Source organism: Monodon monoceros, unplaced genomic scaffold, assembly GCF_005190385.1.
Source record: "Monodon monoceros isolate NGI ecotype Baffin Bay Population unplaced genomic scaffold, NGI_Narwhal_1 Super_Scaffold_2, whole genome shotgun sequence".
NCBI classification, from domain to species: Eukaryota; Metazoa; Chordata; class Mammalia; order Artiodactyla; family Monodontidae; genus Monodon; species Monodon monoceros.
In genome coordinates, this window is record NW_021703776.1 from 53,668,778 (window position 1) to 53,695,636 (window position 26,859).

At 34.6% G+C, this 26,859-nt stretch overlaps 1 protein-coding gene across 2 annotated transcripts in view; it reads left to right on the top strand.

Annotated features, from left to right (window-relative positions):
* STK31 (serine/threonine kinase 31) overlaps positions 1-26,859 on the top strand; it is an 84,369-nt gene that overhangs the window by 8,565 nt on the left and 48,945 nt on the right. For both annotated transcript variants that reach the window (XM_029234112.1, XM_029234113.1), the window contains exons 4-11: positions 1,038-1,112; positions 2,581-2,739; positions 7,275-7,633; positions 8,609-8,783; positions 14,614-14,729; positions 16,090-16,249; positions 19,144-19,266; positions 25,931-26,110. In XM_029234112.1, the coding sequence (XP_029089945.1) occupies positions 1,038-1,112; positions 2,581-2,739; positions 7,275-7,633; positions 8,609-8,783; positions 14,614-14,729; positions 16,090-16,249; positions 19,144-19,266; positions 25,931-26,110 (1,347 nt within the window). The remainder of the gene's footprint in view (positions 1-1,037; positions 1,113-2,580; positions 2,740-7,274; positions 7,634-8,608; positions 8,784-14,613; positions 14,730-16,089; positions 16,250-19,143; positions 19,267-25,930; positions 26,111-26,859) is intronic.

Below are 26,859 nucleotides of genomic sequence, written 5' to 3' on the forward strand. Positions count from 1 at the left end.
GACATTTTAACACCACAGATACACTGGATATCTGTTTATGTTGTCAGGTAGGGTTGAACTTTGGAGGACTACAAACCACTGTAATATCTAAGATTCTCCTCCATGCTCCAAGAACCAGTTTTTACTCCCATGGGGATATTTCTCCCATTGAGAATGTATGATTTAAAGTGGTTATCAACCTGGGGTTACTTTGTATCTTCCACTCCCACCCCCGGGAGACATTTGGCAATGCGTGGAGACATTTTTGGTTGTCACAACTGGAGGGAGTGTTATTGGCATCTTGTACATAGAGGCCAGGGGGTGAAGCTGCTAAACACCCTACAACGCATATGACAGAAGACAGCCTCCGTCCCCCCACCAAGGAATTATCCTGTCTCTAATGTCAGTAGTGCTGAGGTTGAGACACTGACTTAAAGTATGTAAATTTTTCTCTTTGTTCTCTATTAAACTTAATTAAATTAAAATATAAATTTAAAATATATGAAGGTTCAGTATTAAGGATATTATCTAATGTAATTTATTTACTTATATTTACAATAACACTGAAGTCTTTCTGTATAAAGTAAAAAGTGTAAGAATCTTTCTTGTCTGGTTGGACGTAGGGATCCTACCATGGTTGAGAATTAGACTTAAGTGGCATGTACTTGGCATGTTTGTGTTTTAAGAACAATTAATTGTACCAATTATGTCTTCAGACATCAAAACAGCATGACTTTAAGTCTTTGATGCTTGGGCCTTTCTTTGAGTTTTCTGTTTTTATGTCTTTCGTCTTCTCTCTCCTGTTTTTTGGAGAGGCAGAAAAACATAATGAACTCTGAAGTCAGTTGCCTGAATTTGAATCCTGGTTCTGCTGCTTACTAGTTTATGACTTTGGGCATATAATGGTGAAAACAAAGTACCTGCCTCATAGGGTTGTTATCTATACATGCTTACTTATGTATAGTAAGTCCTTAATAAATGCTAATTATTATTCTGATCTACTTAGCATTAAATTCATTAAAATGCCAAATAATTTTACTTTCTTTTTCTCTTTGTAGATTTATGGAGGATTATTTTCTGAAGATAAATGTTGGTACAGATGCAAAGTACTGAAAATAATCAGTGATGAAAAGGCAGGAACAAGTGTTCAATTTTTTTGCTCTGAGGAATATTTATTTTGGTTCCAAAATGTGATGCTTATTTAGTCCTTCATTGCTTATTCACAGTAGTAATAAAATATGGTTGAATGAACTTATAAACTGATTAAAACATAAATTTTTCCCCGTAGAGAACACAAAAGAAATGAATTGCTTAAAAAAATACAAGTCAGATTCAGGAATATTCTTCTGATTTTAAGTTGTTGTATAATCACCCCAGATTATCCAAGTATAGATTACATAATTTGTGATTATTTTGGGTGACCAATTGGTTCTTTGTACCTCAGTTCTTAATAATTATGTTTGATTCTTGCTGAGTAACTTAAAAGTTCATTCTATTAAGATTGAGTAGGAAGAGAATATTTGATTGATCCTGAAGTTATGGTTATCTTTTACTTAGTTGGTGTGCATATTGTTAATAATGAAGATTGGCTTGCCACTTTCTCACGCCTTGGTTAAATGTGATGAATTTTCTTTGCATTTAGCTATTTTGTTTTTTACGTTGTGAAATTGTGGGAGATTTTTAAGGGAATTTGTGGAGATAGGATTCTGAATAGCTGTTTGGTGGCAATTGCACATTGCAGGCTCTGCAAAAGCATCTCTGTAGGGTTTCTTTCACTGTTTTTTTCTGTGTCTACTTTCCTGGACTTAAAATATTTTATAATACATATGTTTTGTAAATATTGTTCTTGGTGTAATAAGAAGGTAAGGTGAAACACCTTGAGTAATGTTCCAAATATCTTTAAAAAATCTCGTGATTTATTACTGTCATGGGTAGTGGTTTATCTTAGTGAAATAGACCTTTTCTCCACAGTTTGACAACTGGAGATGATATTTTGTGTTTGCTTTTGGTTTGGCTTTAACTTTTTTAAATTAAAGGATGAGATGGCTTTTGACCTTGTAATAAACTATTTTTCTTTTTTACCTTTTATACAGATATAGAGCTGGAGGTAAGGGTGAATTTGATTCATTTCCAAGATCTAACAGTTGGAGTAGGCTTAAGTTTATCAAAGAAAGTTTCATAACTTTGCCTTTATTTTCAGATTTTATTGTTTCCAACTTGAATTTAAGAAGGTTGATTGATTTTGAAGGTTGATTGATTTTAACATTTGAGATAGGAGAGAGTCATAAGTTTCATAGATTTATGTTTTATTTAAATACTATTGTTTAAAAAAAATCAAAATGAGAAATGGTACTGTTGGAAATAGTAGTTTGGTACTGGTTGAACTAATACCAAATATAGAAATCCTTGGGATCTCATGGACTATGGATTTTCTATATTTTGAGGATATTGCTGGAGCTTTCATTTCTGAATGCATTTTGTCAGTTTCAGGTAAAATGCTATCATGATTTACAGGTAGTTAACAGAAAGCAGCAAATGGGTAGTTTCTTTGGAGATATTTAATCTAAGTTCTGTGTTAGCATTTCTCTCATTTTTTTCCAGTGTCTGGTGAGATATATTGACTATGGAAATAGTGAAATTCTAAGTCGATCTGATATAGCTGAGATTCCTTTGGATCTGCAGTTTTCTAGTGTTGCCAAAAAGTATAGACTTTGGGGACTACAGATTCCTTCTGGCCAAGAAGTTACCCAGTTTGATCAGGCAAGTCAAAGATTGTAAATATTTTTGCTAATGGAAGTAAAACTATGTGCTGGAAACGCAGTATAAGCGTGCTAAAAATCCATTAATTTTCTTTGATGTAAAAGCTTGTATAAATTAATGAAAAATATGAAATTATAGAATAATTCACAGTTATTTATTTGTGCTCATCTTTGCTAGGTAAACATTCTTGATCAGATAAGACTGATATGTGTGTGTGTGTGTGTATGTATATGTGCACACATATAATAAATGTAAGTAGTTTCTTCTGATGTGAAAGCTTCAAAGGATAGTCTCTTTTATGATGGAGAGAATGATGAATCTAATTATTTTGTTTTTTGCTTTTGCGAAAGTATTTATTAAATAAAAGTGCTCTTTAATCTAGCTCTGGCGTTAAATATCATAAATTTGAAATTAGTGGAGTTGTAAATTAATTAGATTGTATCTTTTTGGCAGGGGCTCATACTGTTCGATATAGTAATTGGCAGTGATGTTCTGCTAATCTAGACTACTGTTTGTATTCGTTTCCATTACATTTTGGGTTAGCGACCTAATTCTGGAAGACCTCTAATAATTTCAGCGGTAGTCTTAACAAGAATCCTACCTCCTTTTAAATCTGTACAACAGTGATGTTCTTTTGGTAGCTGATACTGCCATTGAGGGAATATCACATTGCAAAGTAATCAGATTTGTATTGTATATTTAGCAGCTCAAATGACTTATTTGGAAATAATTTAATCAGTACTAGAAGGAACAGTAAAATTTTTTTTTTTTTTTTTGCGGTACGCGGGCCTCTCACTGTTGTGGTCTCTCCCGTTGCGGAGCACAGGCTCCGGACGCGCAGGCTCAGCGGCCATGGCTCACGGGCCCAGCCGCTCCGCGGCATGTGGGATCTTCCCGGACCGGGGCACAAACCCGTGTTCCCTGCATCGGCAGGCGGACTCTCAACCACTGCACCACCAGGGAAGCCCAGGAACAGTAAAATTTGAAAACCTTCTCTTTTTGTTGTTTTTAGAATCTTTTAGGCCGTTGGGTGTAGTTTTGTCTGCACTATAGTTACTTATAAGAAATGTTTCTGTACTTTAGACTCTCATAAATAGAGTAAAGCATAGATATTATTGTAAAATTACACCCTAAATTTTTGGTTTAAAATCTAAAATTTATTACTTTTTTTTAAATATAAATGTTTGACCAAGGTAGAGGCTTGTTTTGAATTTCTTGCATGCCTAGAACCTTGGAATCTTAAATTTACAGACCTTAGAATTCATCTGCTCTCATCTTATTGTTTTGCAAATAAAGAAATTGGGTCTACAACAATTAAATAAATTATTTAAAGTCATAAAGCTAATTAGGGCTGAGCTAGGGCTAGAACTCAAGTCCATTGCTCTTCTCGTAGTAAGATGATATAAAATTTATGTAGATTGAAACAAACATGAATCAAAGAAAATGTCATTTTCAAAATTTATTTTTGGAACTGAAGAAATAAACTTCAGTATTGAGAATGTTTTATGTGCTTCATAGATTCTTAATAGATGGTATTATTTGTATTTGCATGCTTACATTCAATAAAAAGACTGTTCATTGGAGTTGAACTAATTAGTAAACTGAATGTTTTCTGGAAAGAAATGGTTATTCTTGAGTGCCTCTGCTTAGAAATTCCATGTTTAGCCATTAGTTCTCAGCTGAAGGTTCAAGTGTAATTTCTTATAAGAAGTCTTTGCTGATACCCACCATTCATTCTCCTGCAGCTGTTTTAGTTCAATGTATAGGCATGTAGAGGTGTAATTTTTTTCCTCCCCCCACAAGATGGTGAGCTTGGTAGAGACAAGACTGTCATGGTAGAGACAAGTATTTTATTCATTTTTTATGCCTAATCTCCCTGCTTCTGCCTGTTAGGTGTTAGATGAGCATCCAGTTTATCTAGCATTTGAATGGATGAATGGATAAGTAGGGATTCAGTTAAAATAAAAAAAATTTTTTAAAAAGATACTTCCAGAGGGTGTCCTGGGCACTGAAATACTTTCAACACATTTTAAACCAACACTTTCACACCTATGCTGAAGCACAGTTGAAACTGTAACTCAAAATGGTGGTAAAAATTGCTGAAGATCAAAGAAGATTAAATTATGTCTAAATGCCTTTCTTACTTTGAAAATTTTTATGTAGAATCATGCAATGAGAGGTAGAGATTGGAATATGGGTTTAACAGTTTAAAGGTCTTTTAACCTGTTTTCTAATATATCCAGACAAGGTTGGGTAGACTAAGAAAGCAAGTGATGCTTTCCTATTTCTGAATAAAGCTTTTTGTTAGAATTTAGGAGAACTCAGATTTTATTCCAAATTCAGGGTTCTACCTGTAATTATATATGATTCAGGGAGAATCTGATTGAACAGTTTTGTACTAATTGTGATTAATGACCATAACTAAAAAGAATTTGACTTCAGAGAAAAGTCTGAAAATCAGGCTTATGTGTAAAAATTTCTAAATAAACAGTATACCTTTAGAACATTCAGCTTTAGGTAATTGGAACTTTTGTAAAAAGTAGATTTATTTCCACTTAAATTCATATGTTGCCCGAGGACAGAGTTTCTTGAAGTGTTAAGTATTAAGAATTTCACATATTGCAGCAATAATTTTCAGACACTGTCACTTCCATTAAGATAGGTTAGGGGTGGAAGTTATACTTGAATTTTAGATAGACTTTCAATATTGAGGGTTGAAATTAAGGTTTTTTTAATGAAAGAGGTTAACTAAAAACTATATTCTGATTGATCAAAATCTTAGATATATTTCAGTGAATTATATTTTGAGTTTGTTAGCTTTGCCTGCTTGATCTCATTTTTTGGTGATACATTCTGGACCGTCTTTGCTTTCTATATTGGTGTTCTTGGTGAATTCAAGTATCTCAATATGTGTGTATTTAAAATTTTTATGATTTGAAAAATTTATTAAACCTGTGTTTTTGGTAACTTAGAATACTTTGTCATTTTGGTTTGCGGATTAAAAAAATTCTTTTTTCTTTTTGGTAGTGATGGTTGGTGATCCTTGAGCCTATGTAGTTTGAATCTCCTGTACCCTTTCAGATGCATCCTTTTAGGCTCAGGAGTTCTTAACCTGGGCTTAAAATATATCATGGTAAAATAATTTTCTTTGTAGTTCTCCTTATGTTTATGTTATACATTTAAAAACATTTTTCCAAGAAGGATTCCAAAGGGTTCACCAGATCGATAAAGGAGCCCATGGCATGGAAAAAGTTAAGAACTCCTACATAGATCTCCCTTCTACCTGCTATACTACTGTATAGTTAAAAAGGAAATAGTTACTCCCTATCAATATTATTTAGTTTCTTGTACCTTGAAAATTTTTTTTCTTTTTTTTTTTTTTTAATGTGACTAGCTTGTATTTTCTGGTTTTTAATTTGTTCTTATGGTCGTGTTGCCTGGATTATTATTGGTATGATTACCTATTCGGTTTTATTTGCATAAGCTTTATTGTTTGTCATATTTACCTAGTGAGAATATAGCTAAAAATAAAGCTTCTGCCTAAGAGAGTTATGGCCCATAAGATTAATTACATCAGGGATTCCAAGGAAGATATGAAACAAGATATTTTTGTCTCAAATTTATACTTTATATATTCTGAGAAATGATTCATTTCCTCTATAGGATGAAAGTTAGGTAAGGAATTTAGAGAAATTTGGGAAGAGAGGAATAATTATCAAATTAGATCATATCAAAGTAATTTTAGGAGTTCAGATTTCTGGAGATGTAAGCAAGTTCTTATTAAAATTAAATCTCAAGATATCTTCAATTCTAAATATGTTTTAGGTATGTCTTTGCTCAGTGCTGTGGATCAATAATCTATAACTAAATGTTATCAAGTACCTAATTACTCACATGTCTTCTCATATGCCAGTTATACAGGTATTGCTCCCTCAGACAAAATTCTATTTAAGAGAGTTTTAATTTAGGAATTTCTAACATCTCATATTCCATAATTGCAGTTTGTTGATTTTTTAAAAAAATTGTTGATGTTTTATGCCTTGAGTTTCTGTTTTCTGCTTCTGCTCTTGTCTTACTTTGAAATGAGAGTACCTGATTAGGCCTTTAAAATGATTTTTAAAGTTTTGTTGAATTTGAGCATTTTTTCTAGATACCAAAATTCATTTTTATGTGGTGTAGCTCCTCAGGGCACCATTATATGTAGTTAGGGCCAAAATGTCAACAGAATCTGCTTGGTTTAAAAAAATTATTCTAGGGTATTTAATTGGTACACATTTAACAATGTATAAATATGGCTGCCTATACTGGTCTCAGCTCTACTTCTGGAAAGGATTTTAGCAAATGTGTAATTGGAATATAGTCATACACATGCAGAAGTATATTTGCATTTAGCCAACAACAAGGTAAGACCACTTTTACAGAGATTTCAGAATGAGGAAATACGATCTTTGGAAAAACTAGGTAGAAACAAAATAAGTGGAGAAAAACATGTTGGTGTAGCTGGTTTATGTCTTCTTTTTTTTATCTTTTCTTAGGGCAGAATCTTTTTGGGGAGCTTGATTTTTGAAAAGCAAATAAAAATGAGAATTAAAGCAACCTATCAAGATGGAACAGTTATTGCTCAGGCTGAGTATGGCAGTGTGGATATAGGGGAAGAGGTGGCTAAGAAAGGATTTGCAGAAAAATGCAAACTTACTTCCAGCACTAACATCTGTGAGGAAAAAAAATCGGATCCTGGTCAGCTTGTCCTCAGGAACCTCAAAAGCCCCATTCCTTTCTGGGGGCATAGCTCAAACCAGTCACTTTTCATCAGGCCAAAGGACCACTTAAGTGGGAGGCTGTCTCTTGACTTGAAGAGTGAAAATGATGCAGGAAATCATGTGACATTTCCAAAGTAAGACTACGTTGGGATTTTTAGTCTTAACTAATTTCTGATGTATGGTGTAAGCCCTTGTCGTAGTAGAAGTCAAGGCTTACGTTTTTGGAGTCCTCAACTATGTCAGTGATTCTGAGGGATGATACTGATTATTTCTGTTTTTCTCAAGCAGGTATTCCTCTCCTCTTTAGCAGGAATATTTTAATTAAAAGCCATTTTGAAAGAAAAATCATTCCTGAATTGTTTGAAGTTCACATACCAACTCTTCATTCCAACTCTTTCGAATACATTTATTAAAAATAAAAATCTACCCCTAAATCTAAACGATTCAGCCAAGAGCCAGAATTTCAGATAAACTTGAAGTTTTTCCTTTGGCTTTAAGAATATTTTAATGAGCTTTAGGGAATTGCCTTTCCTTTTTAACAAAAGAGAGGCTCTTTGTTCTTCCTGTGAAAATGTACTGTGATAGAATTTGATTATTACCAAAGGTGTTCACTTTTTAGATAATTTTGAAATATAAACTTGAAGCAAAAAGCCAGGTTTGATGTTTACCAAACCATTCTTATACTTCTGTATCATGATCTAGGCCATGATGCCATGTCTTGGGTAATATAGCTGTTTTTTGGGACCTTATCAGTGCTCTAGGAACTAAACTGTCAGATGGAGTGGAGGTGATGGGGAGGAGGGATTGGAAGAAACTGATACAGAAATGCTTTTTACTGTATTTCCTGGAGTTGATATTGCTATGAAGAAGTTGGAATATGTATTCTTTGAGATTTGGAGGCATTGTTTTTGAAGTGTTTCTTCAGTTATAAAATCTAGTTTGCATTAAAAATATTTTTTAATGTTGAATTAGGTAAAGGTTTTAGATTAGTTTCCAAAATTAACTTTAAGGTATATCATGCTAAAAAAAACGCAAGAGAATTTTAGGGTTTGATCCCTGTAACACTTACACAGTTTGTTTTTTACAATGAGTGAATTTGTTTTTAATAGGGAAAATTTGGCTGTTGGTGGCTTTAATTTTGGGTTGAATGTCAGCCTGGCAAAAATTAAGCAGGACCAGAAACTGATTGAAGAAAATGAAAGGCTTAAAACAGAGAAGGAGGTTCTTCTTGAAAGGTATAAGGCATTAGAATTGAAAGTAGAACAGACTGTCCAGGAGCTGCAGGTATGGTATGTTCAATGGCGTAAGGTAAAGAATGATGAACTGGGAAATCCTTATATTCATTTGCTCTTATTTTTTGTTTAATTTTCTGTCTCCTTTCCTTTCCTTTCCTTCATCTCCCCACTCTTTATTCTCTCCTTTTTTTTATATTTGTTTATAGATATTTTTCTTATGCTACAAGCTAATCATCTTTGGATTTCATTGGATGTTTGAGAGATTAATAATTTCTCAGTTACATTTCCTCTTACATTCTTTAAAATTTTTAACTATGGAAATTTTCAAACATTTTATTTATTTAATCTATTATTTATTTTTGGCTGTGTTGGGTCTTTGTTGCTGTGTGCGGGCTTTCCCTAGTTGCAACGAGCGGGGGCAACTCTTCGTTGTGGTGCGCAGGCTTCTCATTGCGGTGGCTTCTTTTGTTGAGGAGCATGGGCTCTAGGCACATGGGCTTCAGTAGTTGTGGCTCACGGGCTCTAGAGCGCAGGCTCAGTAGTTGTGGTGCACCAGCATAGTTGCTCTGTGGCATGTGGGATCTTCCTGGACCAGGGATCGAACCTGTGTCCCCTGCATTGGCAGGCAGATTCTTAACCACTGAGTCACCAGGGAAGTCCCTCAAACATTTTAAAAAGAGAGAATTGAATAATTAATACTTATGTATCCATCACCCAGTTTTTACAATTATTAAATACACAGCAGTTTTTTTTTAAATCTACTAATTTTAAAACAAATCCCGTTCATAATATTTTAATGTATGTGCTTTTGTATGTATCTCTAATAGAAAAGAACTTCAAAAAAGACATAACCAGGGCTTCCCTGGTGGCGCAGTGGTTGAGAGTCTGCCTGCCGATGCAGGGGACACGGGTTCGTGCCCCGGTCCGGGAAAATCCCACATGCTGTGGAGTGGCTGGGCCCGTGAGCCATGGCCACTGAGCCTGCACGTCCGGAGCCTGTGCTCCGCAACAGGAGAGGCCACAACAGTGAGAGGCCTGCATACCGCAAAAAAAAAAAAAAAAAAAAGACATAACCGTAATACTATTAGACTTAAAAATTAACAAGAATTCCTTAATATCATTTAATATCCAGTCAGTGTTCAGGTTTCCCATATTTGCTCCATGAATGTCCTTTTACGGTTGGTTTCTTCTAATCAGAATTCCTATTAGGCCCATACATTGAATTTTGGTTGATAGATCTCTTAAATTGCTTAATCTGCATCCTTGTGTTGCTTAACAGGCTCCTGTATCTCCATGTGTTTCCTTTTATGGTAGTTAGGTCTCGAGGTTTGCTCAGATTCGGGGCAGTTTTTTCCCCCCACAAGAATACTGTGGTTTTCAAATGTGTAGCTTTTTCTGATTCTAAATATGTTATCCCAACACTATTTTCCAATTCTCTAACACCAACTGGATGTCCATCAATTCATTTTTGACACTAAATACCAGGAGTTATCTCAGACTCCACAAGGTAAGGACTCAGTCCCTCAAGATTTAGCCCAGTTCAGGTACCAGTCACAAATCACGTCCCAGGCTACCCACACTTCTGTCTGGCTGAGTATAAATTTGAGGGTTCCTATGACCCCACCCCCACCCCCTGCCCTCAATTCAGTAATTCTCTAAAACAACTCATAGGACTCAGGGAAGTGCTATGCTTATGGTTACAGTTTTATTATAAAGGATAAAACTCAGGAACAGCCAAGTAGAAGGAAGAGATGCATAGGGGAAGTTATGAAGGGGGTTGGGCGGGTCTCTGGTCCTGCCACTCTCGCAGCACATGGATTTGTTCACCAGTCTGGAAGCTCCCCCAAAGCTCATCATTCTGAACTTTTAAATTTTTTTCTGAGTTTTTTTTAAATCAAGGTTTTATTACATAGGCCTGGTTAAGTCATTGACCATTGGTGATTGAACTCAATCTCCAGCCTCTAGATTCATATGTGGCATTCTTCAGGGAACTCTGACTCATAAATCCATAAATTGTGGGTTTTATCCATTATAACTAATCCTATAGCCAGGAACATCTTGCTAAGTGCATTTCAGAGATAAGGTCTCTTCCTCTTAGAAAACAGTCTGTTTTCTTTTTAAAGGTTTAGTTGACAAGGAGATTAGACTAGTCACCTGCCTTTTATTTTCTCTATGGGTGTCCTGGTCCCCTTCCATGAAGAGAGTAAATGGATTATAGGCCAACGGCGTTGCCTGTTGGAGATATAAAGCCTTTCTTTCAACCCTGGAAAGTTCCTTGGTATCTCTTTCTGGCCTATCCTCTCTTCCTCCCACTCAGGGCAACCATTCTTCTGATTTATATATAACCACAGTTTCGTTTTCCTGGTCCTATACTTCATATAAATGGAATAATCCTCTGATACATATTCTATTATGTTTGGCTTCATTCACTTAAAGAATAATGTCTGTGAGATTTATTGAGGTTGTGTTTATCAGTAGTTTGTTCATTTTTATTGCAAAGTAGTGTTCCATTCTATGAATATACCGCAGTTTATTTACTCATTTTCTTATTCATGGGCATTTAGGTTGTTTTCAGTTTTGGGCCATTATAAATAAAGCCACTGTGAATATTCTTTTACAGGTCTTTTTGTGGATATATGGATTCACGTATTTTGGATTATATTCTTTCCTCAGCCATATCTACTCTACTGATAAGCCCATCAGAAGCATTTTTCATTTCTGTCTACAGTGTTTTTGATTTCTGGCATATTCTGTTTGTTTGTTTCTTAGAATTTCCATCTCTCTGCTTACATTGCCTGTATGTTCTTGCATGCTGTCTACTTTATCTGTTAGAGCCCTTAGCATATTTATCCTGCCATGTTTGAAGCTCCTGTCTGATAATCCCAATATTCCTGCCGGATCTGAATTTGATGCTGATGTTTGCTTTGTCTCTTCCAACTGTGTTTTTGTCTTTTAACATGTCTTACAAGCTTTTTTTTTTGATAGCCAGGCATGATGTATTTGGTGAAAGGAACTTCTATAAATAGGAATTTAGTAAATGTGATGATTAGGTGTGGGGGAAGGAGAAGCGTTTTATAGTCTGAAAAGACTAAGAAGGTCTTTTAGTGAGCCGGTGCCTCTGGACTGTGAATTTCGCACTTGCAACTAGTTTTCTCCCCCACTCCCTTTAGAAAGGAGGATGGCTAGAGTGGGCTGGATTTGGGTATTTCCCTTCCCCCAGGTTAATTAGGCTTGGATAAAATCCTAGCAGGTAGGCTCTGTTTAAATGGTTTCCACTGAGGGCAGATCTTGTTAAGTACAGAATATTCTAACATATTTCAAAATGGTTCCTTTTCCCCTCCTCCTGCTGGAAGCTTGAGGGGATTTACTGTGAGAACCTGCTGGAGATTGAGGAGGTAAAACTCACAAAAATGTGGGGGCATCCTGATGATGGGGTCCCCCTGGTGTTTTTAACTTTCAGTTGTTCATACTGAGCCTCTAGCAATATGTCAGTTACAGTTGCAGCTTCCCTACTCCAGACTTCTTCCCTGGGCGGTGGGGATTGCTGCTCCAGAAAGTTTTGAGTTTCCTTTATTAGCCTGTCTTGTCTTTCCAGTTGTGCCTTGTGACCTTACCTCTGTGACAAATCTAAGAAAAATTGTTGATTTTTCAGTCGCTCAACTTTTTACTTGTTAGGATGGACAGGTGACTTTTCTTCTTACATGCTGGACTAGAAACTGGAAGTCCTTAACATTTTTCAAGAACTAATTTTTGCTTCTGTTTTTTTTTTTCTTTATTGTCTCTATTCTACTTTATTGATTTCTTTACTTATTGTTATTATTTCCTTCCTTCAGTTTGTTCTTCTAGCTTCTTTAGATGGAAATTTGTATCGTTTTATTTTTTGTTCATATAATTGTTTTTAATCTTTTGTTCTTTTATAATGTTTAAAGATTTCCCTTTAAGCATCACTTTACTTGTAGTCCACAAATTTTGATATGTTTTTTTATTATTTAATCAAACATTTAAAAACTTCCCATTATTTATTTTTTTTTAAATCATGAGCTATTTAGAAGTGTGTCGCCTAATTTCCACAGATTTGGAGATTTCCCTCCAGTATATTTTTGTTACTGATATTTTATTTTCTTAGCATCAGAGAGCATACTCAGTATGGTTTCAGTCCTTTCACATTTATTGATATTTGTTTTATTATCCAGCATATTGTTTGTCCTTGGAAATTTTCCATATGCTTTTAAAAATTATGTGTATTCTACAGTTGTGTGGTGGAGTGTTTTATAAATGTTAGTTAGGTCGAATTGGTTGATAGTATTGTTTAAGATTTTTGTATCATGACTGATTTTCTGTTTACTTTTTCCTTCGGTTACAGAGAGAGGAGTGTTAAAATATCCAGATATTATTGTGGTTTTGTGTATTTCTTCCTTTTGTTCCGTCAGGTTTTACTTTGTGGTTTTGAAGCTTTGTTATTAGGTGCATTCACAATTAGAATTGTTGTGTCTTCTTGATGAATTAATTCATTTGTCTTTATGAAATATCCCAGTTTATTGCTGGGAGTGCTCCCTGTACTGAAGTCCACATTGCCTGATATTAATATAGCAATGTTTGCCTTGTATATAGTTTCCATCCTTTAATTTTTATCTGTCTCTTTATATCTAATAAGTGTTTCTAATAAGCAGCTTATATGGTTGAGTCTGAGCTGTTTTTGTCCAGATTGATAATCTCACATCTTTTAATTGGAGTGTTTAGCTAATTTTCATTTAATGTAATTATTAATGTGGTTGGGTTTAAGTTTGGCATCTTTTCTATTTGTTTTATTTGTTGTTTGTCTTAAAAACCATACTAATTATTTGTCATCTGAGCTCTGGTTCTTTTTTTTTTACAGGTGGATTAACAGTAAGTTTAAGACAGTTGAGAAATAAACTGAGTTGACATTTCTTTTAGATTTAAATGATTCTTCAGAATTTTATAGTTCTCATCCACATGTATTTCATTAGCAATTTGTACTAAAAATTTGCTTTTATCGAGTCTTTGTAAAGCATTAAACACATTTTCAAAGATTCAACAACTTTTTATTTTCCCACTTCTGTTTCTTAGATTTATGTAATTTTTGGAGTAATTATCATAGCAATTACAGTGGATATAAACAGATTTAAGAACAAACATAACTGCTTCTTCATGGTCATCCTCCTCAGCAAATGGGAGCAGATGGGCATGAGCATTCCCAAATGTTAACTTACTATTAATCAGCATTCAGCATTGGCTCTCTTTTTATTTAACTGAAGCATTGGAGAGAATGTGAACACCAGAGAGCATGGTGTTTAAAGATTGAGTAAAAGTTCTGTGTTTAACTGTGTAATACCTGGTTTGTAGTATAATTGGAATAAAATTGCAGGTCTTTATCCATATTACTGCTCTACACATTATTTTGAATAATTATATTAAACATATTGTTAAGGTACCACTCAGAATCAAGGAGTTTAATGTAGCTTGGGTCAAGGAAATGATGTTTTTGATTCTTTTAAAATGCAGAATGATATAAGACTTCATCAGAAAACAAATTGTCATTGATTATCATTTGGTTTTTAAGGGTATCTTTTATTTTTCTTTTTAAAATCTAAGTATTAAGACATATAATATGTGAAATTTTGTTTTTATTTGGTTTCTTATTAGGATGCAATATAAGAGTGTCTCTGTGTGAAGGCAGAAGACTGGAATAGTTTATCTTTTTCAGATCCTAGCTAGTAGGGAAATCAGTGTTTGTTATCCTGTCGCCTAGTATTTTTTAGCCTTTAAAATTTTAATTACGCCTAAAAATCATTTAAATAACAGTAGAAATACAGTTTCCTATTTGGGTCTAACTAAGATGTATTTGTTCTTTGCTTCAGCAAGAGAAAGCAACTACCATGGATTTGACTAAACATTTAGAAAGTACTCTTAAGACTTGTGTAGGTACCAGAATGAAAAATCTAGCAGCTAAGGTTGAAATATTGAAAGAAATTAGGTAGGTAAAAGCATATTTTTAAGAAGGATAGTTTAAAACAAATGCTAATTAATTGGTGCTTTGTTTTGTATGCCTGCCATTTTTGCTTTGTAACTTAATCTTTGTATTTTTATTACTTTAAAGAAGGAAACTAAAAATAGTTACTCCTGAGACAAATTTTATATTGTTTTTGTTAGTGTTCTGTTGACACTGTGTGTCATGATAGTGTCCTAAGTCATCTATGAGAATGAAATTAAAAAGTCAACACAACTTCTAAGTGGTAGTTTGATGAGAAACTATGTCCTCTTGTTTTGCTTGGGGTTATTTTCAGTCCTATACTGAAACTAGATTTCAGTAATCTAACTTAATTATACTCCGTCTAAAGAAAGAAGAAAGTAGTGTTCATGGAGTTAGAAGAAATTGGTTAGCAAGTTTTGTGCAGAGATAATTCAGCATATCTCAGACTCTATATATGAATTATATAGGTATTTTACTTTCTAGAGGATTGCTTTATTATTGGTTAGGGATAATTTTTTACCCTTTTCTGCACTGTGGAAAAAATAGTTCTCAAAACAACCTAGTTCTCTTTTTGTGCTATACATACAACTTAAATCAGTAATTCATTTTCTCATGTACTTTGAAACACTAAGAAGATGTTGCCCTGAATTAATCCTGCACATTCGTCTTTTGTCCAGTGGGAATTTATATTCTCCAGTATAAATCCATCAATCGGTATCTGGTTTATAAGTTTCTAAATAGTTTGAGTAAGTCTCTCTAGAGCTTAATCAACTTTTAATGCACAACCAAAAATTCAGGTGACTACACTTGCAAAGCTGTGAGATAGACTTTGGACCAAAACAGTTCAAAATATTTTAACCCATATTTGAGGAAATAATGTGCTGTTAGAATGGTGGCAGTCTAACTGGAAGCTAGAAAAAAGAAAATGATGGGCCTTGTTGGTTTTGCTATTTGGTCTTTCTCATTGCTTTTTCCTTTTGGATATTTTAAAAAACTCTGCAAATGCTAGTCTGCTTATTAAGGTCAAGGACTATGTGCCTGTCATCTTGGTAAGCAAGATTGGCTTAAGTATAAAATTTTACAGAATTATTTATAAATCTAATTTAATATCATTTAAAATCTGCAGACTTTTGAAGTTGTCTTTTTATATAAAGCTTTTTGAAAAAGATATTTAAATTTTTTCTCAATCAATTATGTTTTTAATTGTATCAAAGTTATTTATGATTTTATATGATTTTAAAAAGTACCTCTTCATAGCCAGTGTTGTAAATAGTAACTTTAGACCATTAGTATTTAAGTGTAATTTGTTTTCTCACAGCACCTTAAAAATTTCTTGATCTTTTCCTTTTTGCTGTTTTAATAGATGTGTCAATATCAATGCTCATTTTGGAAATGACCTGTCAGATGCTATACAAGTGTTGGATGAAGGCTGCTTTACTCTCCCAGCTTCTCTGAATGAATTAGAGATAATTTGGGCAGAATACTTTCTGGCTCAGGAGAAGATTCAAACTTGTCAGAATATGGTGGGTTAAGAATTTTTCTCTATGATGATTTTTATCTGTTGAACATAAGAAGATAATGTCTTTCAAGAAAGCAGAAGGACTGCAGATATTGGAATGATACTTTATGTGAAATCTTTAACTTTTACATATCTTCATATTAATAATTTGATTTCTTTTGTTGCCTTGTAAGAAAGGTAGGATAGATAAGTAGTGATTGTGGAAAAAGGGTTAGTTAACCCTCTTGCAGTCCCTTTTGCATGAGAATTTACCTCTCTCTGTTCCCTTGGTAATTTGATGAAATGGTATTTCAGTCATGTTACTGGCAACATTGTTTAGGTAAAAATAAAACCCCTGATTGGTAAATTGTATCTGGACTGGGAGGAACTGTAAACTACAAATACTTGCAACTGGGCATACCCCTTGAGGGACCCTGGCAGCTATACCTATAAGAGATGGTGGCTTTTGAGGGGCATGAGGCTTGTAAGCCAGAGTGGCTCCCACAACTGCTAATGTGGATCTTGTCTTCTGGTCTGAGTGGCGTGTTCTATGCTGCATTATAGGACTCTGCCTTACTGTTAAATGCTATCTAAGCCATCCATGTGTGGGTAGGGGAGGGATATGAAGAATGGAATATTTCATGTGACTCCTTCATTAGTGTAGGTAAAAATATATTTATTTCCTCTTGGAATTTTCTTTAGTTTATTATATTGAGCTGAATGGAACTCCTTCTTTTTCATATAAAGATATTTGGTACAACAATCATAGTTTTCCATAGTACCTATGAGCCCTAAACTTGTGTTTGGAGTTGTCCTATCTTAAGTATCGGTGGTTTCTGCCTCTGGGGATTGTACCCTGAAAGTCTTATTTCCTATTCATTCTATGTTGGCCAGTTGGCAGCGTAACTGGCTCTGAATGAGAAAAGTAAACAGAATAACTAGGCCTTTGAAAATGCCAGGAATGTTTAATTTGGATAAAGGATTCGATTTGGGTTATTTTACATATTAGACCTGGTTACTGGTTACTTCTGATTATGGAAGAAAAAAAGTGACAGAAGTAATAATTTTTGAATCTCTATGAAACACAGGCAGTGTTATAGATACTTTATAAACTTTTCGTACACTAACTTTTAAAAATGGGCACTTTTTGGGCTTCCCTGGTGGCGCAGTGGTTCGCCTGTCAATGCAGGGGACGCTGGTTCGTGCCCCGGTCCGGGAAGATCCCACATGCCTGTGCTCTGCAATGGGAGAGGCCACAACAGTGAGAGGCCCGCGTACTGCGAAAAAAAAAAAAAAAAGGGCACTTGGCACTTTTGCTCCTCAGGAAACTGAGGCCCACAGGGTTTAACGAAATTGCTCAAGATTACGTAGTTGTAAATGTTAATATGGAATTTGAACCCAGGTATGTCTGATTACAAAGTGTATTCTAGTTCCATTTAAACCATACTGCCAGTATTAAAATGCTTCATCATGTATTTTCATGTAGTAAGATGAAAAGATGAAAAAGGACTGCTTTTTAATTTTTGTTTTGTTTTGTTTTTGTCATTTGAGCATAGGAAAGTGATTTATCACAGGGAGGGAGAGGGCTTAGTATATACCTAGGACTTGGTATTCTAGTAGAACAAATGTGATTTTTTTTTTTTGAAGCAATTTATTTCCACTACTGCTGATGTTTCAGGACTTACTTTTAGGCTTTATTACCCTAAAGTTCATTTGACTGACTGAAGAGTAGATTATTGGATAAATAGAGAGTCATAATTGTCCCTCAGATAAAGTTGTCATTTTATTTCCCTGCTTGTACTTAATTTGGGTCAGTATTGTTATTTTAATTTATATATTTCGCACAGTTCCTTAACTTGATTGCCATGTGTACTTTTTTTTTTTAAATAAATTTACTTATTTATTTATTTTTGGCTGTGTTGGGTCTTCATTGCTGCTAGTGGGCTTTCTCTAGTTGCGGTGAGCAGGGGCTACTACTCTTCGTTGCTGTGTGCGGGCTTCTCATTATGGTGGTTTCTCTTGTTGCGGAGCACGGGCTCTAGGCACGCGGGCTTCAGTAGTTGTGGCACGTGGGCTCGGTAGTTGTGGCGCACGGGCTTAGTTGCTCCGTGGCATGTGGGACCTTCCTAGACCAGGGATGGAACCTGTGTCCCCTGCATTGGCAGGCGGATTCTTAACCACTGTGCCACCAGGGAAGCCCACCAGGTGTATTTTTGATGAAAGAGATTCTTTTCTTTTGTCTTTATAATTAGTTATATAATGGTCTGGTTGAGCTTACACAAAAAAGAGTATTCTAACATTCAGGCTTTTAAGTGTATGTGCCAGACACTGTTACAGGTAGTAGACACATGCATTTGTTTAAGACGTTGTCCTATCCCTCTATCTACCTTGGGTATTGGCCGGATATATAAATAGATAGTTTTAATATAGTTTGGTAAGTACTATAACAGAGGTAATTCACAGCATTCTTGGATATCTCTCATATCTATTTCCAAACATAGCCTTTTGGGTGAATTGGAAGTTTTATCATGGTGGAGATTAACTGAATCTTGAAAGATAAGTAGATGAAGGAATTGAGGGTGGGCTGAGAGTAGGAAGGAGACAGTGTGTAATTAGCCATAGATACTTGTATAATTTTCTTAAGAAAAGCAAAAATTTTATTGTTGCAGAAATGATAGGAAAAGATGAAGATCAACAGAGCAGAATTGTTGAACGTAAATCTTATTTCTAATTAAGGGAGAGAAAACTGTCATTTTGGTTATCTAAGGAGACAGGTGTTTGTCTGAAGTGTTACTATGTTTGGAGAATGTAATGTTAAATTTTACTAACTTTAAGAGATCAGTTTTTTTCATAGAGGTCAGTGTGTAAAAAAAACACCTGATACATTAATGATGGTTATTCTTTTTTTCCTTCCTCCAGAATGAAGGGAATATTTTGATAGCCAAAAGAAATGAAGTACAACAGAAGCTGTACATGGCAGTAGAAGTTTTTATTCTGGAAGTTGATGAGTTACCTCTTAATAAACGCTTGAAAACATTACAGGTTGGAATTTTAAAAGATACTAAAAATACATTAAATACACATTAAAATATGTTTATCGTTTGAGAGGTGAAATTAGCATTTACCTTTAGACTTAAGATAGTACTGATGGCTGCAAAAGTTTTTCTTTGATAAATCCTAGTTTCTTTTTAATGGTGTTAAAATTTTATATTGATATATTTAACGTGTTTATGTATGTATATGTATTTATCCTGCAAATAAGGTAAAATGATCAGGCATGTCAGGCTTGCTAGAGCAGCATTCTTTGGGAAAACTCACAGAGACAGGAGCAGTAGCAGGCAGGTGAGTCCCTGTTACCCACTGAATTCTAGCAGAAAATCTAGTAAAGCCATATGTTAGAGTTAGGGAGAGGGATCCTGATCCTTGAGTTATAGGGCTTTTAAGATCTGTGATAGGGGATGGAGTACAGTAGCTGTATGATGTTGTGGAACCTTGTCTTTAGTCCTATCCTTTCAGCTCAGAAATGACTAATTTGGAGTGAATGAGTGTGACAGTGTTGTCATTCCGCCTGTTAACATAGTCTTTCTACTTACTCACATCTTTTATTATGTTTTTTAATGATGTTTAAAAGTTTTCTCCATAGCGCCTCATGCATTTTCTTCATTTAACTCCAAGACATTTATACTTTTGATTGCTTTTGTGAATGTTATCTTATTTTCCATTTCCTAGTTAATTTTGATGGTGTAGAGGGATACTATTGATTTTTATATATTGTCTTTCTGGCAACTCTGGTGAACTCTCCTTTAGTTTTTGTCAGTTGATACTCTGAGCTTTCTGTGTGGTCATATCATTTGAACACAATAACCCTCTTCTACTCCTACCTTTTATGTATCTTAGAATTTTTACTGTATGTCAGTATCTTTAATACCAAGTTGAATAATAGCTGTCTTGTTTTATACTGTAGGGAATAAGCTTGCTGGAGAATTGGAGAAAAGGATATTCAGGGACATCTGGGCACTGTCTCTCTTTTTTTTTTAACATCTTTATTGGAGTATAATTGCTTTACAATGGTGTGTTAGTTTCTGCTTTATAACAAAGTGAATCAGTTATACATATACATATGTTCCCATATCTCTTCCCTCTTGCATCTCCTTCCCTCCCACCCTCCCTATCCCACCCCTGTAGGTGGTCACAAACCACTGAGCTGATCTCCCTGTGCTATGCGGCTGCTTCCCACTAGCTATCTATTTTACGTTTGGTAGTGTATATATGTCCATGCAACTCTTTCACTTTGTCACAGCTTACCCTTCCCCCTCCTTGTATCCTCAAGTCCATTCTCTAGTAGGTCTGTGTCTTTTTTTCCATCTTACCCCTAGGTTCTTCATGACCTTTTTTTTTTTTTCCTTAGATTCCATATATATGTGTTAGCATACGGTATTTGTTTTTCTCTTTCTGACTTACTTCACTCTGTATGACAGACTGGAATAACCTATACTATTTATGCAATTCCATTTAAGAAAACGGAATTTTCTTAGTGAGGTCCATCCACCTCACTACAAATATCTCAATTTCGTTTCTTTTTATGGCTGAGTAATATTCCATTGTATATATGTGCCACATCTTCTTTATCCATTCATCCGATGATGGACACATAGACATTTCTCCAAAGAAGATATACAGATTGCCAACAAACACATGAAAGGATGCTCAACATCATATTAGAGAAATGCAAATCAAAACTACAATGAGATATCATCTCACACTGGTCAGAATGGCCATCATCAAAAAATCTAGAAACAATAAATGCTGGAGAGGATGTGGAGAAAAGGGAACCCTCTTGCACTGTTGGTGGGAATGTAAATTGATACAGCCACTATGGAGAACAGTATGGAGGTTCCTTAAAAAACTAAAAATAGAACTACCATACGACCCAGCAATCCCACTATTGGGCATATACCCTGAGAAAACCATAATTCAAAAAGAGTCATGTACCAAAGTGTTCACTGCAGCTCTTTTTACAATAGCCAGGACATGGGCATGGTCTCTTTTTGCCCACGTAGATGAAGGTGTAGTTTTCGTATTACTGTGTATGGTTCAGGAGCCATTGGAGCCCTGGTTTGAAACATTTTCTTAAATGGAATTGCATAAATAGTACAGGTTATTCCAGAATGGTGAAGTGAGCTTTTCATATAAAAGGATAGTGTTGAAAGAATTCACCTCTCTGCATTGCAGCTTCTACTTTACCCTGTAAAGGTTTATTTCTTCTCATTAACTGTTAGAAAACAGAGGTGAAGGATCGGCAAACAAGGTCATTTTTAAAGCTCTTTTCTTTTTAAAGTTTAATCTTAAAAGAAGTTTTGCCAAATCTGGTTTGTCTCTCTTTCTACTATTCCCCTCGGTCACCAGTTTATTCTTTTTTTTAAATTTTTACTGGAGTATAGTTGATTTACAATGTTGTGTTAGTTTCAGGTGTACAGCAAAGTGAATAAGTTACATATATACACTCTCTTTTAGATTCTTTTCCCATGTAGGCCATTGCAGAGTATTGAGTAGAGTTACCTGTGCTATACAGTAGGTTCTTATGAGTTATCTATCTTATATATAGTAGTGTGTATATTTCCCCCCACCCGGAATCATATTTTTCTACATCTGTAACTCTGTTTCTGTTTTGTAGATAAGTTCATTTGTACCCTTTTTTTAGATTCCACATATAAGCAATATCATATGATATTTGTCTTTCTCTGACTTCACTCAGTATGACAATCTCCGGGTCCATCCATGTTGCTGCAGATGGCATTATTTCATTCTTTTTTTATGGCTGAGTAATATTCCACTGTATATATGTACCACATCTTCTTTATCCATTCCTCTGTTGATGGACGTTTAGGTTGCTTCCATGTCCTGGCTATTGTAAACAGTGCTACAGTGAACATTAGGGTGCATGTATCTTTTTGAATTATGGTTTTCTCCAGAGCTACATGTAAATGAATGAAATTAGAACACTCCCTAACACCATACGCAAAAATAAACTCAAAATGGATTGAAGACCTAAATGTAAGGCTGGATACTATAAACCTCTTAGAGGAAAACATAGGCAGAACACTTTTTGACATAAATCACAGCAAGATCTTTTTCAATCCACCTCCTAGAGTAATGAAAATAAAAGCAAAAATAAACAAATGGGACCTAATTAAATTTAAAAGCTTTTGCACAGCAAAGGAAACCATAAACAAAATGAAAAGACAACTTACAGAATGGTAGAAAATATTTGCAAATAAAGCAACTGACAAGGGATTAATCTCCAAAATATACAAATGGCTCGTGCCGCTCAATATCAATAAAGCAAACAACCCAGTCAGAAAACGGGTGGAAGATCTAAATAGACATTTCTCCAAAGAAGACATACAGATGGCTAAAAAGCACATGAAAAGATGCTCAACATCACTAATTATTAGAGAAATGCAGATCAAAACTACAATGAGATATCACCTCACACTGGTCAGAATGGCCGTCATCAAAAAGTCTACAAATAATACATGCTGGAGAGGGTGTGGAGAAAAGGGAACCCGCTTGCTCTGTTGGTGGGAATGTAAATTGGTACAGCCACTATGGAGAACAGTATGGAGGTTCCTTATAAAACTAAAAATAGAGTTACCATGTGATCCAGGAATCCCACTCCTGGGCACCAGATTATTCTTTAAGCTTCTCTTTAGTTTGCTGAAAAATAGTTAGATTTTTATTTATATTCTTCAAGTAAATACTTAAGAATATAACTTATACTTTGATAATGAGGGTCAAAGAAGTGAAATGTCATGATTTTGATTTCCTCAGCATTTATTGAGATTTTTTTTGTGGCCTACAATACACGGTTAATTTTTCATGACCGTTCCTTTTAAGTTCAAAAAGAAAGTATATTCTAGGTTTTCTTTGTGTGCAGTTTCTGACCTATAGCTATTATTTTAAGCTTTAATCTTCTGTATCTTTGCTTAGTTTTTTTATCTGATCAGTTTGGGGATATTTTTGTTATATATTCTAGTTAATATATTGTTATATATTCTGCTTCTTTAAATTGTTCAAAATATTTCATTGCTGTATTGTTGAGTGTTAATGAATTTGTGATTGTTATGTATTTTAAGCTGTTATGTAACATTATTTTTCCCTTATGGTGTTTTGGGATAAAATTTTATTTTTGTTTTCTTTTAAAATTCTTATCCCACCTGTCTTTCTGGTTAATATTTGCTTTATATATATTTTCTTTTTTTCTCCCTTTATTTTAAATGTCTCTCTTAGACAACACACTAACAGATCATTTTTAAAAAGAATCCAATGTGTAAATCTGCCTTTTGATGGGTAGCTTGATTTATATATTTATAATTACTGTTTTATTAGAACTTATTTCTGTGATTATTTTTGTGTTTCTGTTTATCATGGTTTCTTTTTTTACCTCCCTTTTTTTTCACCTTCTACCCCTGATATCTTAGAACATTTTCACTTGCCTCTGGTGTGTCTTTTTGTCTGTCTTTATCTCCTTCCCATGAATCTAACAACCACAATTGTTGTCTAGGATTTTACTCAGAGATTGTTACAGATACTGTATATGATATCTCAAGTAACAGACTTTAGAGTTATTTTCTCACTCTTATTTATTTTGTAAATTATTGGATATCTTTTGGTTTACTCTGTATTGGAATACTTTCTTTGAGAGTACTTTCAAGGAGGGCTTTGAGTGGTTGACTTTGTGACGTATTGAATGTCTCAGGATATTGTATTTAAACAATTTAAACAATTGCTTACATTTAAGTTCTTTAAATAATTGTTTAGTGAGCTACAAAATATTAGGTCCATTTTCTCTTCAGACCTTTGACAATAATAATCCATTGTTTTCTTATTTCAGTAGTTGATATGAGCCTGATTTTTGTTCTTCTGTTACCTTTTTTCCTCCTGGAGCTTGATCATTTTCTCTTGACTTATTTCCTAAATTGCACTGAAACATATATAAGTTTAGATTTAACCTGAGGCAATTCAGTTTGAGGTTTTTCTTTAACTCTAGGAAATATTTGATAATTATTTCTTAAAATACTGTCCCCCCCCCGCTCCCTCCTACCTCATTTATATTTTCTTTCATTCTGAGACTTCTGTTAGATGGATGTTTAAACTTCTGTTCTTTACATATTTTAATTGTTCATTCATTTTTTTCTATCTTTTTATCCCTTTCTGTGTCTTTTTGGAAGGATCCTTGACTTAACCACCTAGTCACTAATTGGTTCTTTTGCTGCATTTCTTCTGCCACTTAACCAATCCCTTGTGTTCTTTATTTCAAAGGTTATTTCTTTCATACTTAATAATTTCAGTTGTTATTCATAGCTACTTGGTTTTGCTTTATGTTTCCAATTTTCTTTCTTTGAGAATATTTGTTATGTTTATTTTGAGTTCTTACTATTACCTGGGCTACTGATTTTGCTTCCTTTTTATAAGGTGGCTTAGTTTATTATATTTCTTTCAGAATGCTTGTATTATTCACACATTTCATCCTTCCCTGTACTTCCCCTCAGGACCTCATATTCTCTTGAAGAATTATAAACTGCCTTAGTGTGCTGTTGTATACATATGTGATAGTGTGGTAATGGGACCTAGGGAGGGGTGAAAGCTTGGACCGTAACTTCAGATGGGTTTAGGGAATAGGATGGGGTTGTTACACAGAACTTCTAGGGTTGCAGTCTGGGCTCAACTACTTCTTATTGGCTTTTCTTCTAGATGATATTACTCTTCAGAGGACCTCCCAGTCCTGGGAGGAAAAGAGCCACTGCTCTTTTCCAGGGGCTGCTACCCATGGGTGTAAATGCTACCAGGTATTCAGGGCAAAAGGGAAGAAAAGAGAGTGCTTGGCCAATCCTTTTGTATTGGTTATCAGTTTCTGCCTCATCTAGGTTCCTATACTGTACTTGTATAAATCCTTGCCTCTTGCTTGTGCTGCTGGTTTCCTGCCCAGTGTGAGGGAGAAAGAAGGGCGTATGAAGACAGTTCTTGTCCCACAGGATATTCTCTGCTGTGGTACAGGCCTTCTCCCACTTGGTATGACCGTATTCATTCAATGCCAAGCACCAGCCATCCTCTCTCTTTCCAAGGGTTTCTCAGAGTTTTGTGATAAAAATTTCTGGGGTCTATTAAGTTTTCCTCTTGTCTCTGTGACATTTCTAGAGTCTGATTCCTAGAGAGAGCCATCAAGCTCTTTTGTCTCTTCTAAGCCTTTCTAAAAATGCTTTTAAGTGCATACACACACACACACACACACACACACACACACACACATATATGCTTAATGTCTTTCCTTAATTGGAATTATTTGAATATTTTGGTGTGTTTATTTTTACTTAGCAGTAGCTCTTAGAAACTTCCATATCAGGACAAAATAGTAGTGATTCTTATGTAAAGTCAGAGAAAAAAGGATAATTTCTACTTGATTAAAAACCTAAGAATACAAAACCTTCTATTTATAACCTTAATTCACTTAACGTTTACTCTTACAGTCCAAATAAATCACCTTATAGGTAGTTTTATGCTTTTATGTCTAATTATTCTAAGTTTTATTTATAAAATGCTCAAAGATAGGGATTCAACATACTACTTTTCTCTCAGATTCTAATATGGTGCTTGAATCCTAATATAAAATTAATAAACTTTAAAAAACAGAAGTATCTCTCTGCAGGATTTGTCAGCCTCTTTAGAAGCAGTATATGGACAGGCCAAAGAAGGGACAAACTCTGAAGAAATACTGAAGAAATTTTATGACTGGAAGTGTAATAAAAGAGAGAAGTTCACCAGCGTTAGAAGTGAAACAGAGGTTTCTCTACAACATCTTGTAACATGGTTTCAGAGTACCTTAAAGGTAACAAGAGCTGTTGCCGAGTGGTGTCATAGCATAAACCAGGGAATGTTTTATTTTTAAATTGTCCACATGTAATTTACTTCTTTCTGAGAGAGAGAGTGAGGGAGGGAGGGAGAGAGAGATAAAAAAGAGAAAAAATATTAATGAGAATATGAATGAGAATGCTGGGATAGAAGAGTGAGGGATTTACACATTTACATTCTCTGTTTAGGACATATATGAAAACAACTTCAGTCAAGTTACAGGTGTAAGATAATATCAGTGGAGTTTATTACAAGTGTAGTGTATATTTTACAGCTACGGTGTAGAGATAAGGGTATGTGCTTTGAGGGTAGTAGAGCTTTCCTCTTTTTGGTTTCTTTTTTAGCAGGACATACGTGTTTTAACATTAGTTGGCTAACTAGCCATGATTACAATGTTGTTTAGCAGTGTAAATCTTTTAAGTTTTAGTTATCTTAAATATCCTAAAGATATCTAAAATAAATGGGGAATATTAGTCTCATTTGATATTAGATATTAGAAAAGGTATCTTGCATATCTTTTTGTTTTTTTAGTTCTTAATTATTATTGTGAAAACACCATGTAATTTTCTAAAAGGCTTGGAGACATGTGGCTTTGTGTAGTGTACTCAGAATCCTGATTAAATTTTGGCCTAATTTTGTTATTGATTCTGTGTTCTTCTGTGTGCTTTACATCCTCCTGAGCAAAGGGAAAGACACCTATAGTGTCATTTATCTCTCTGTGTGAAT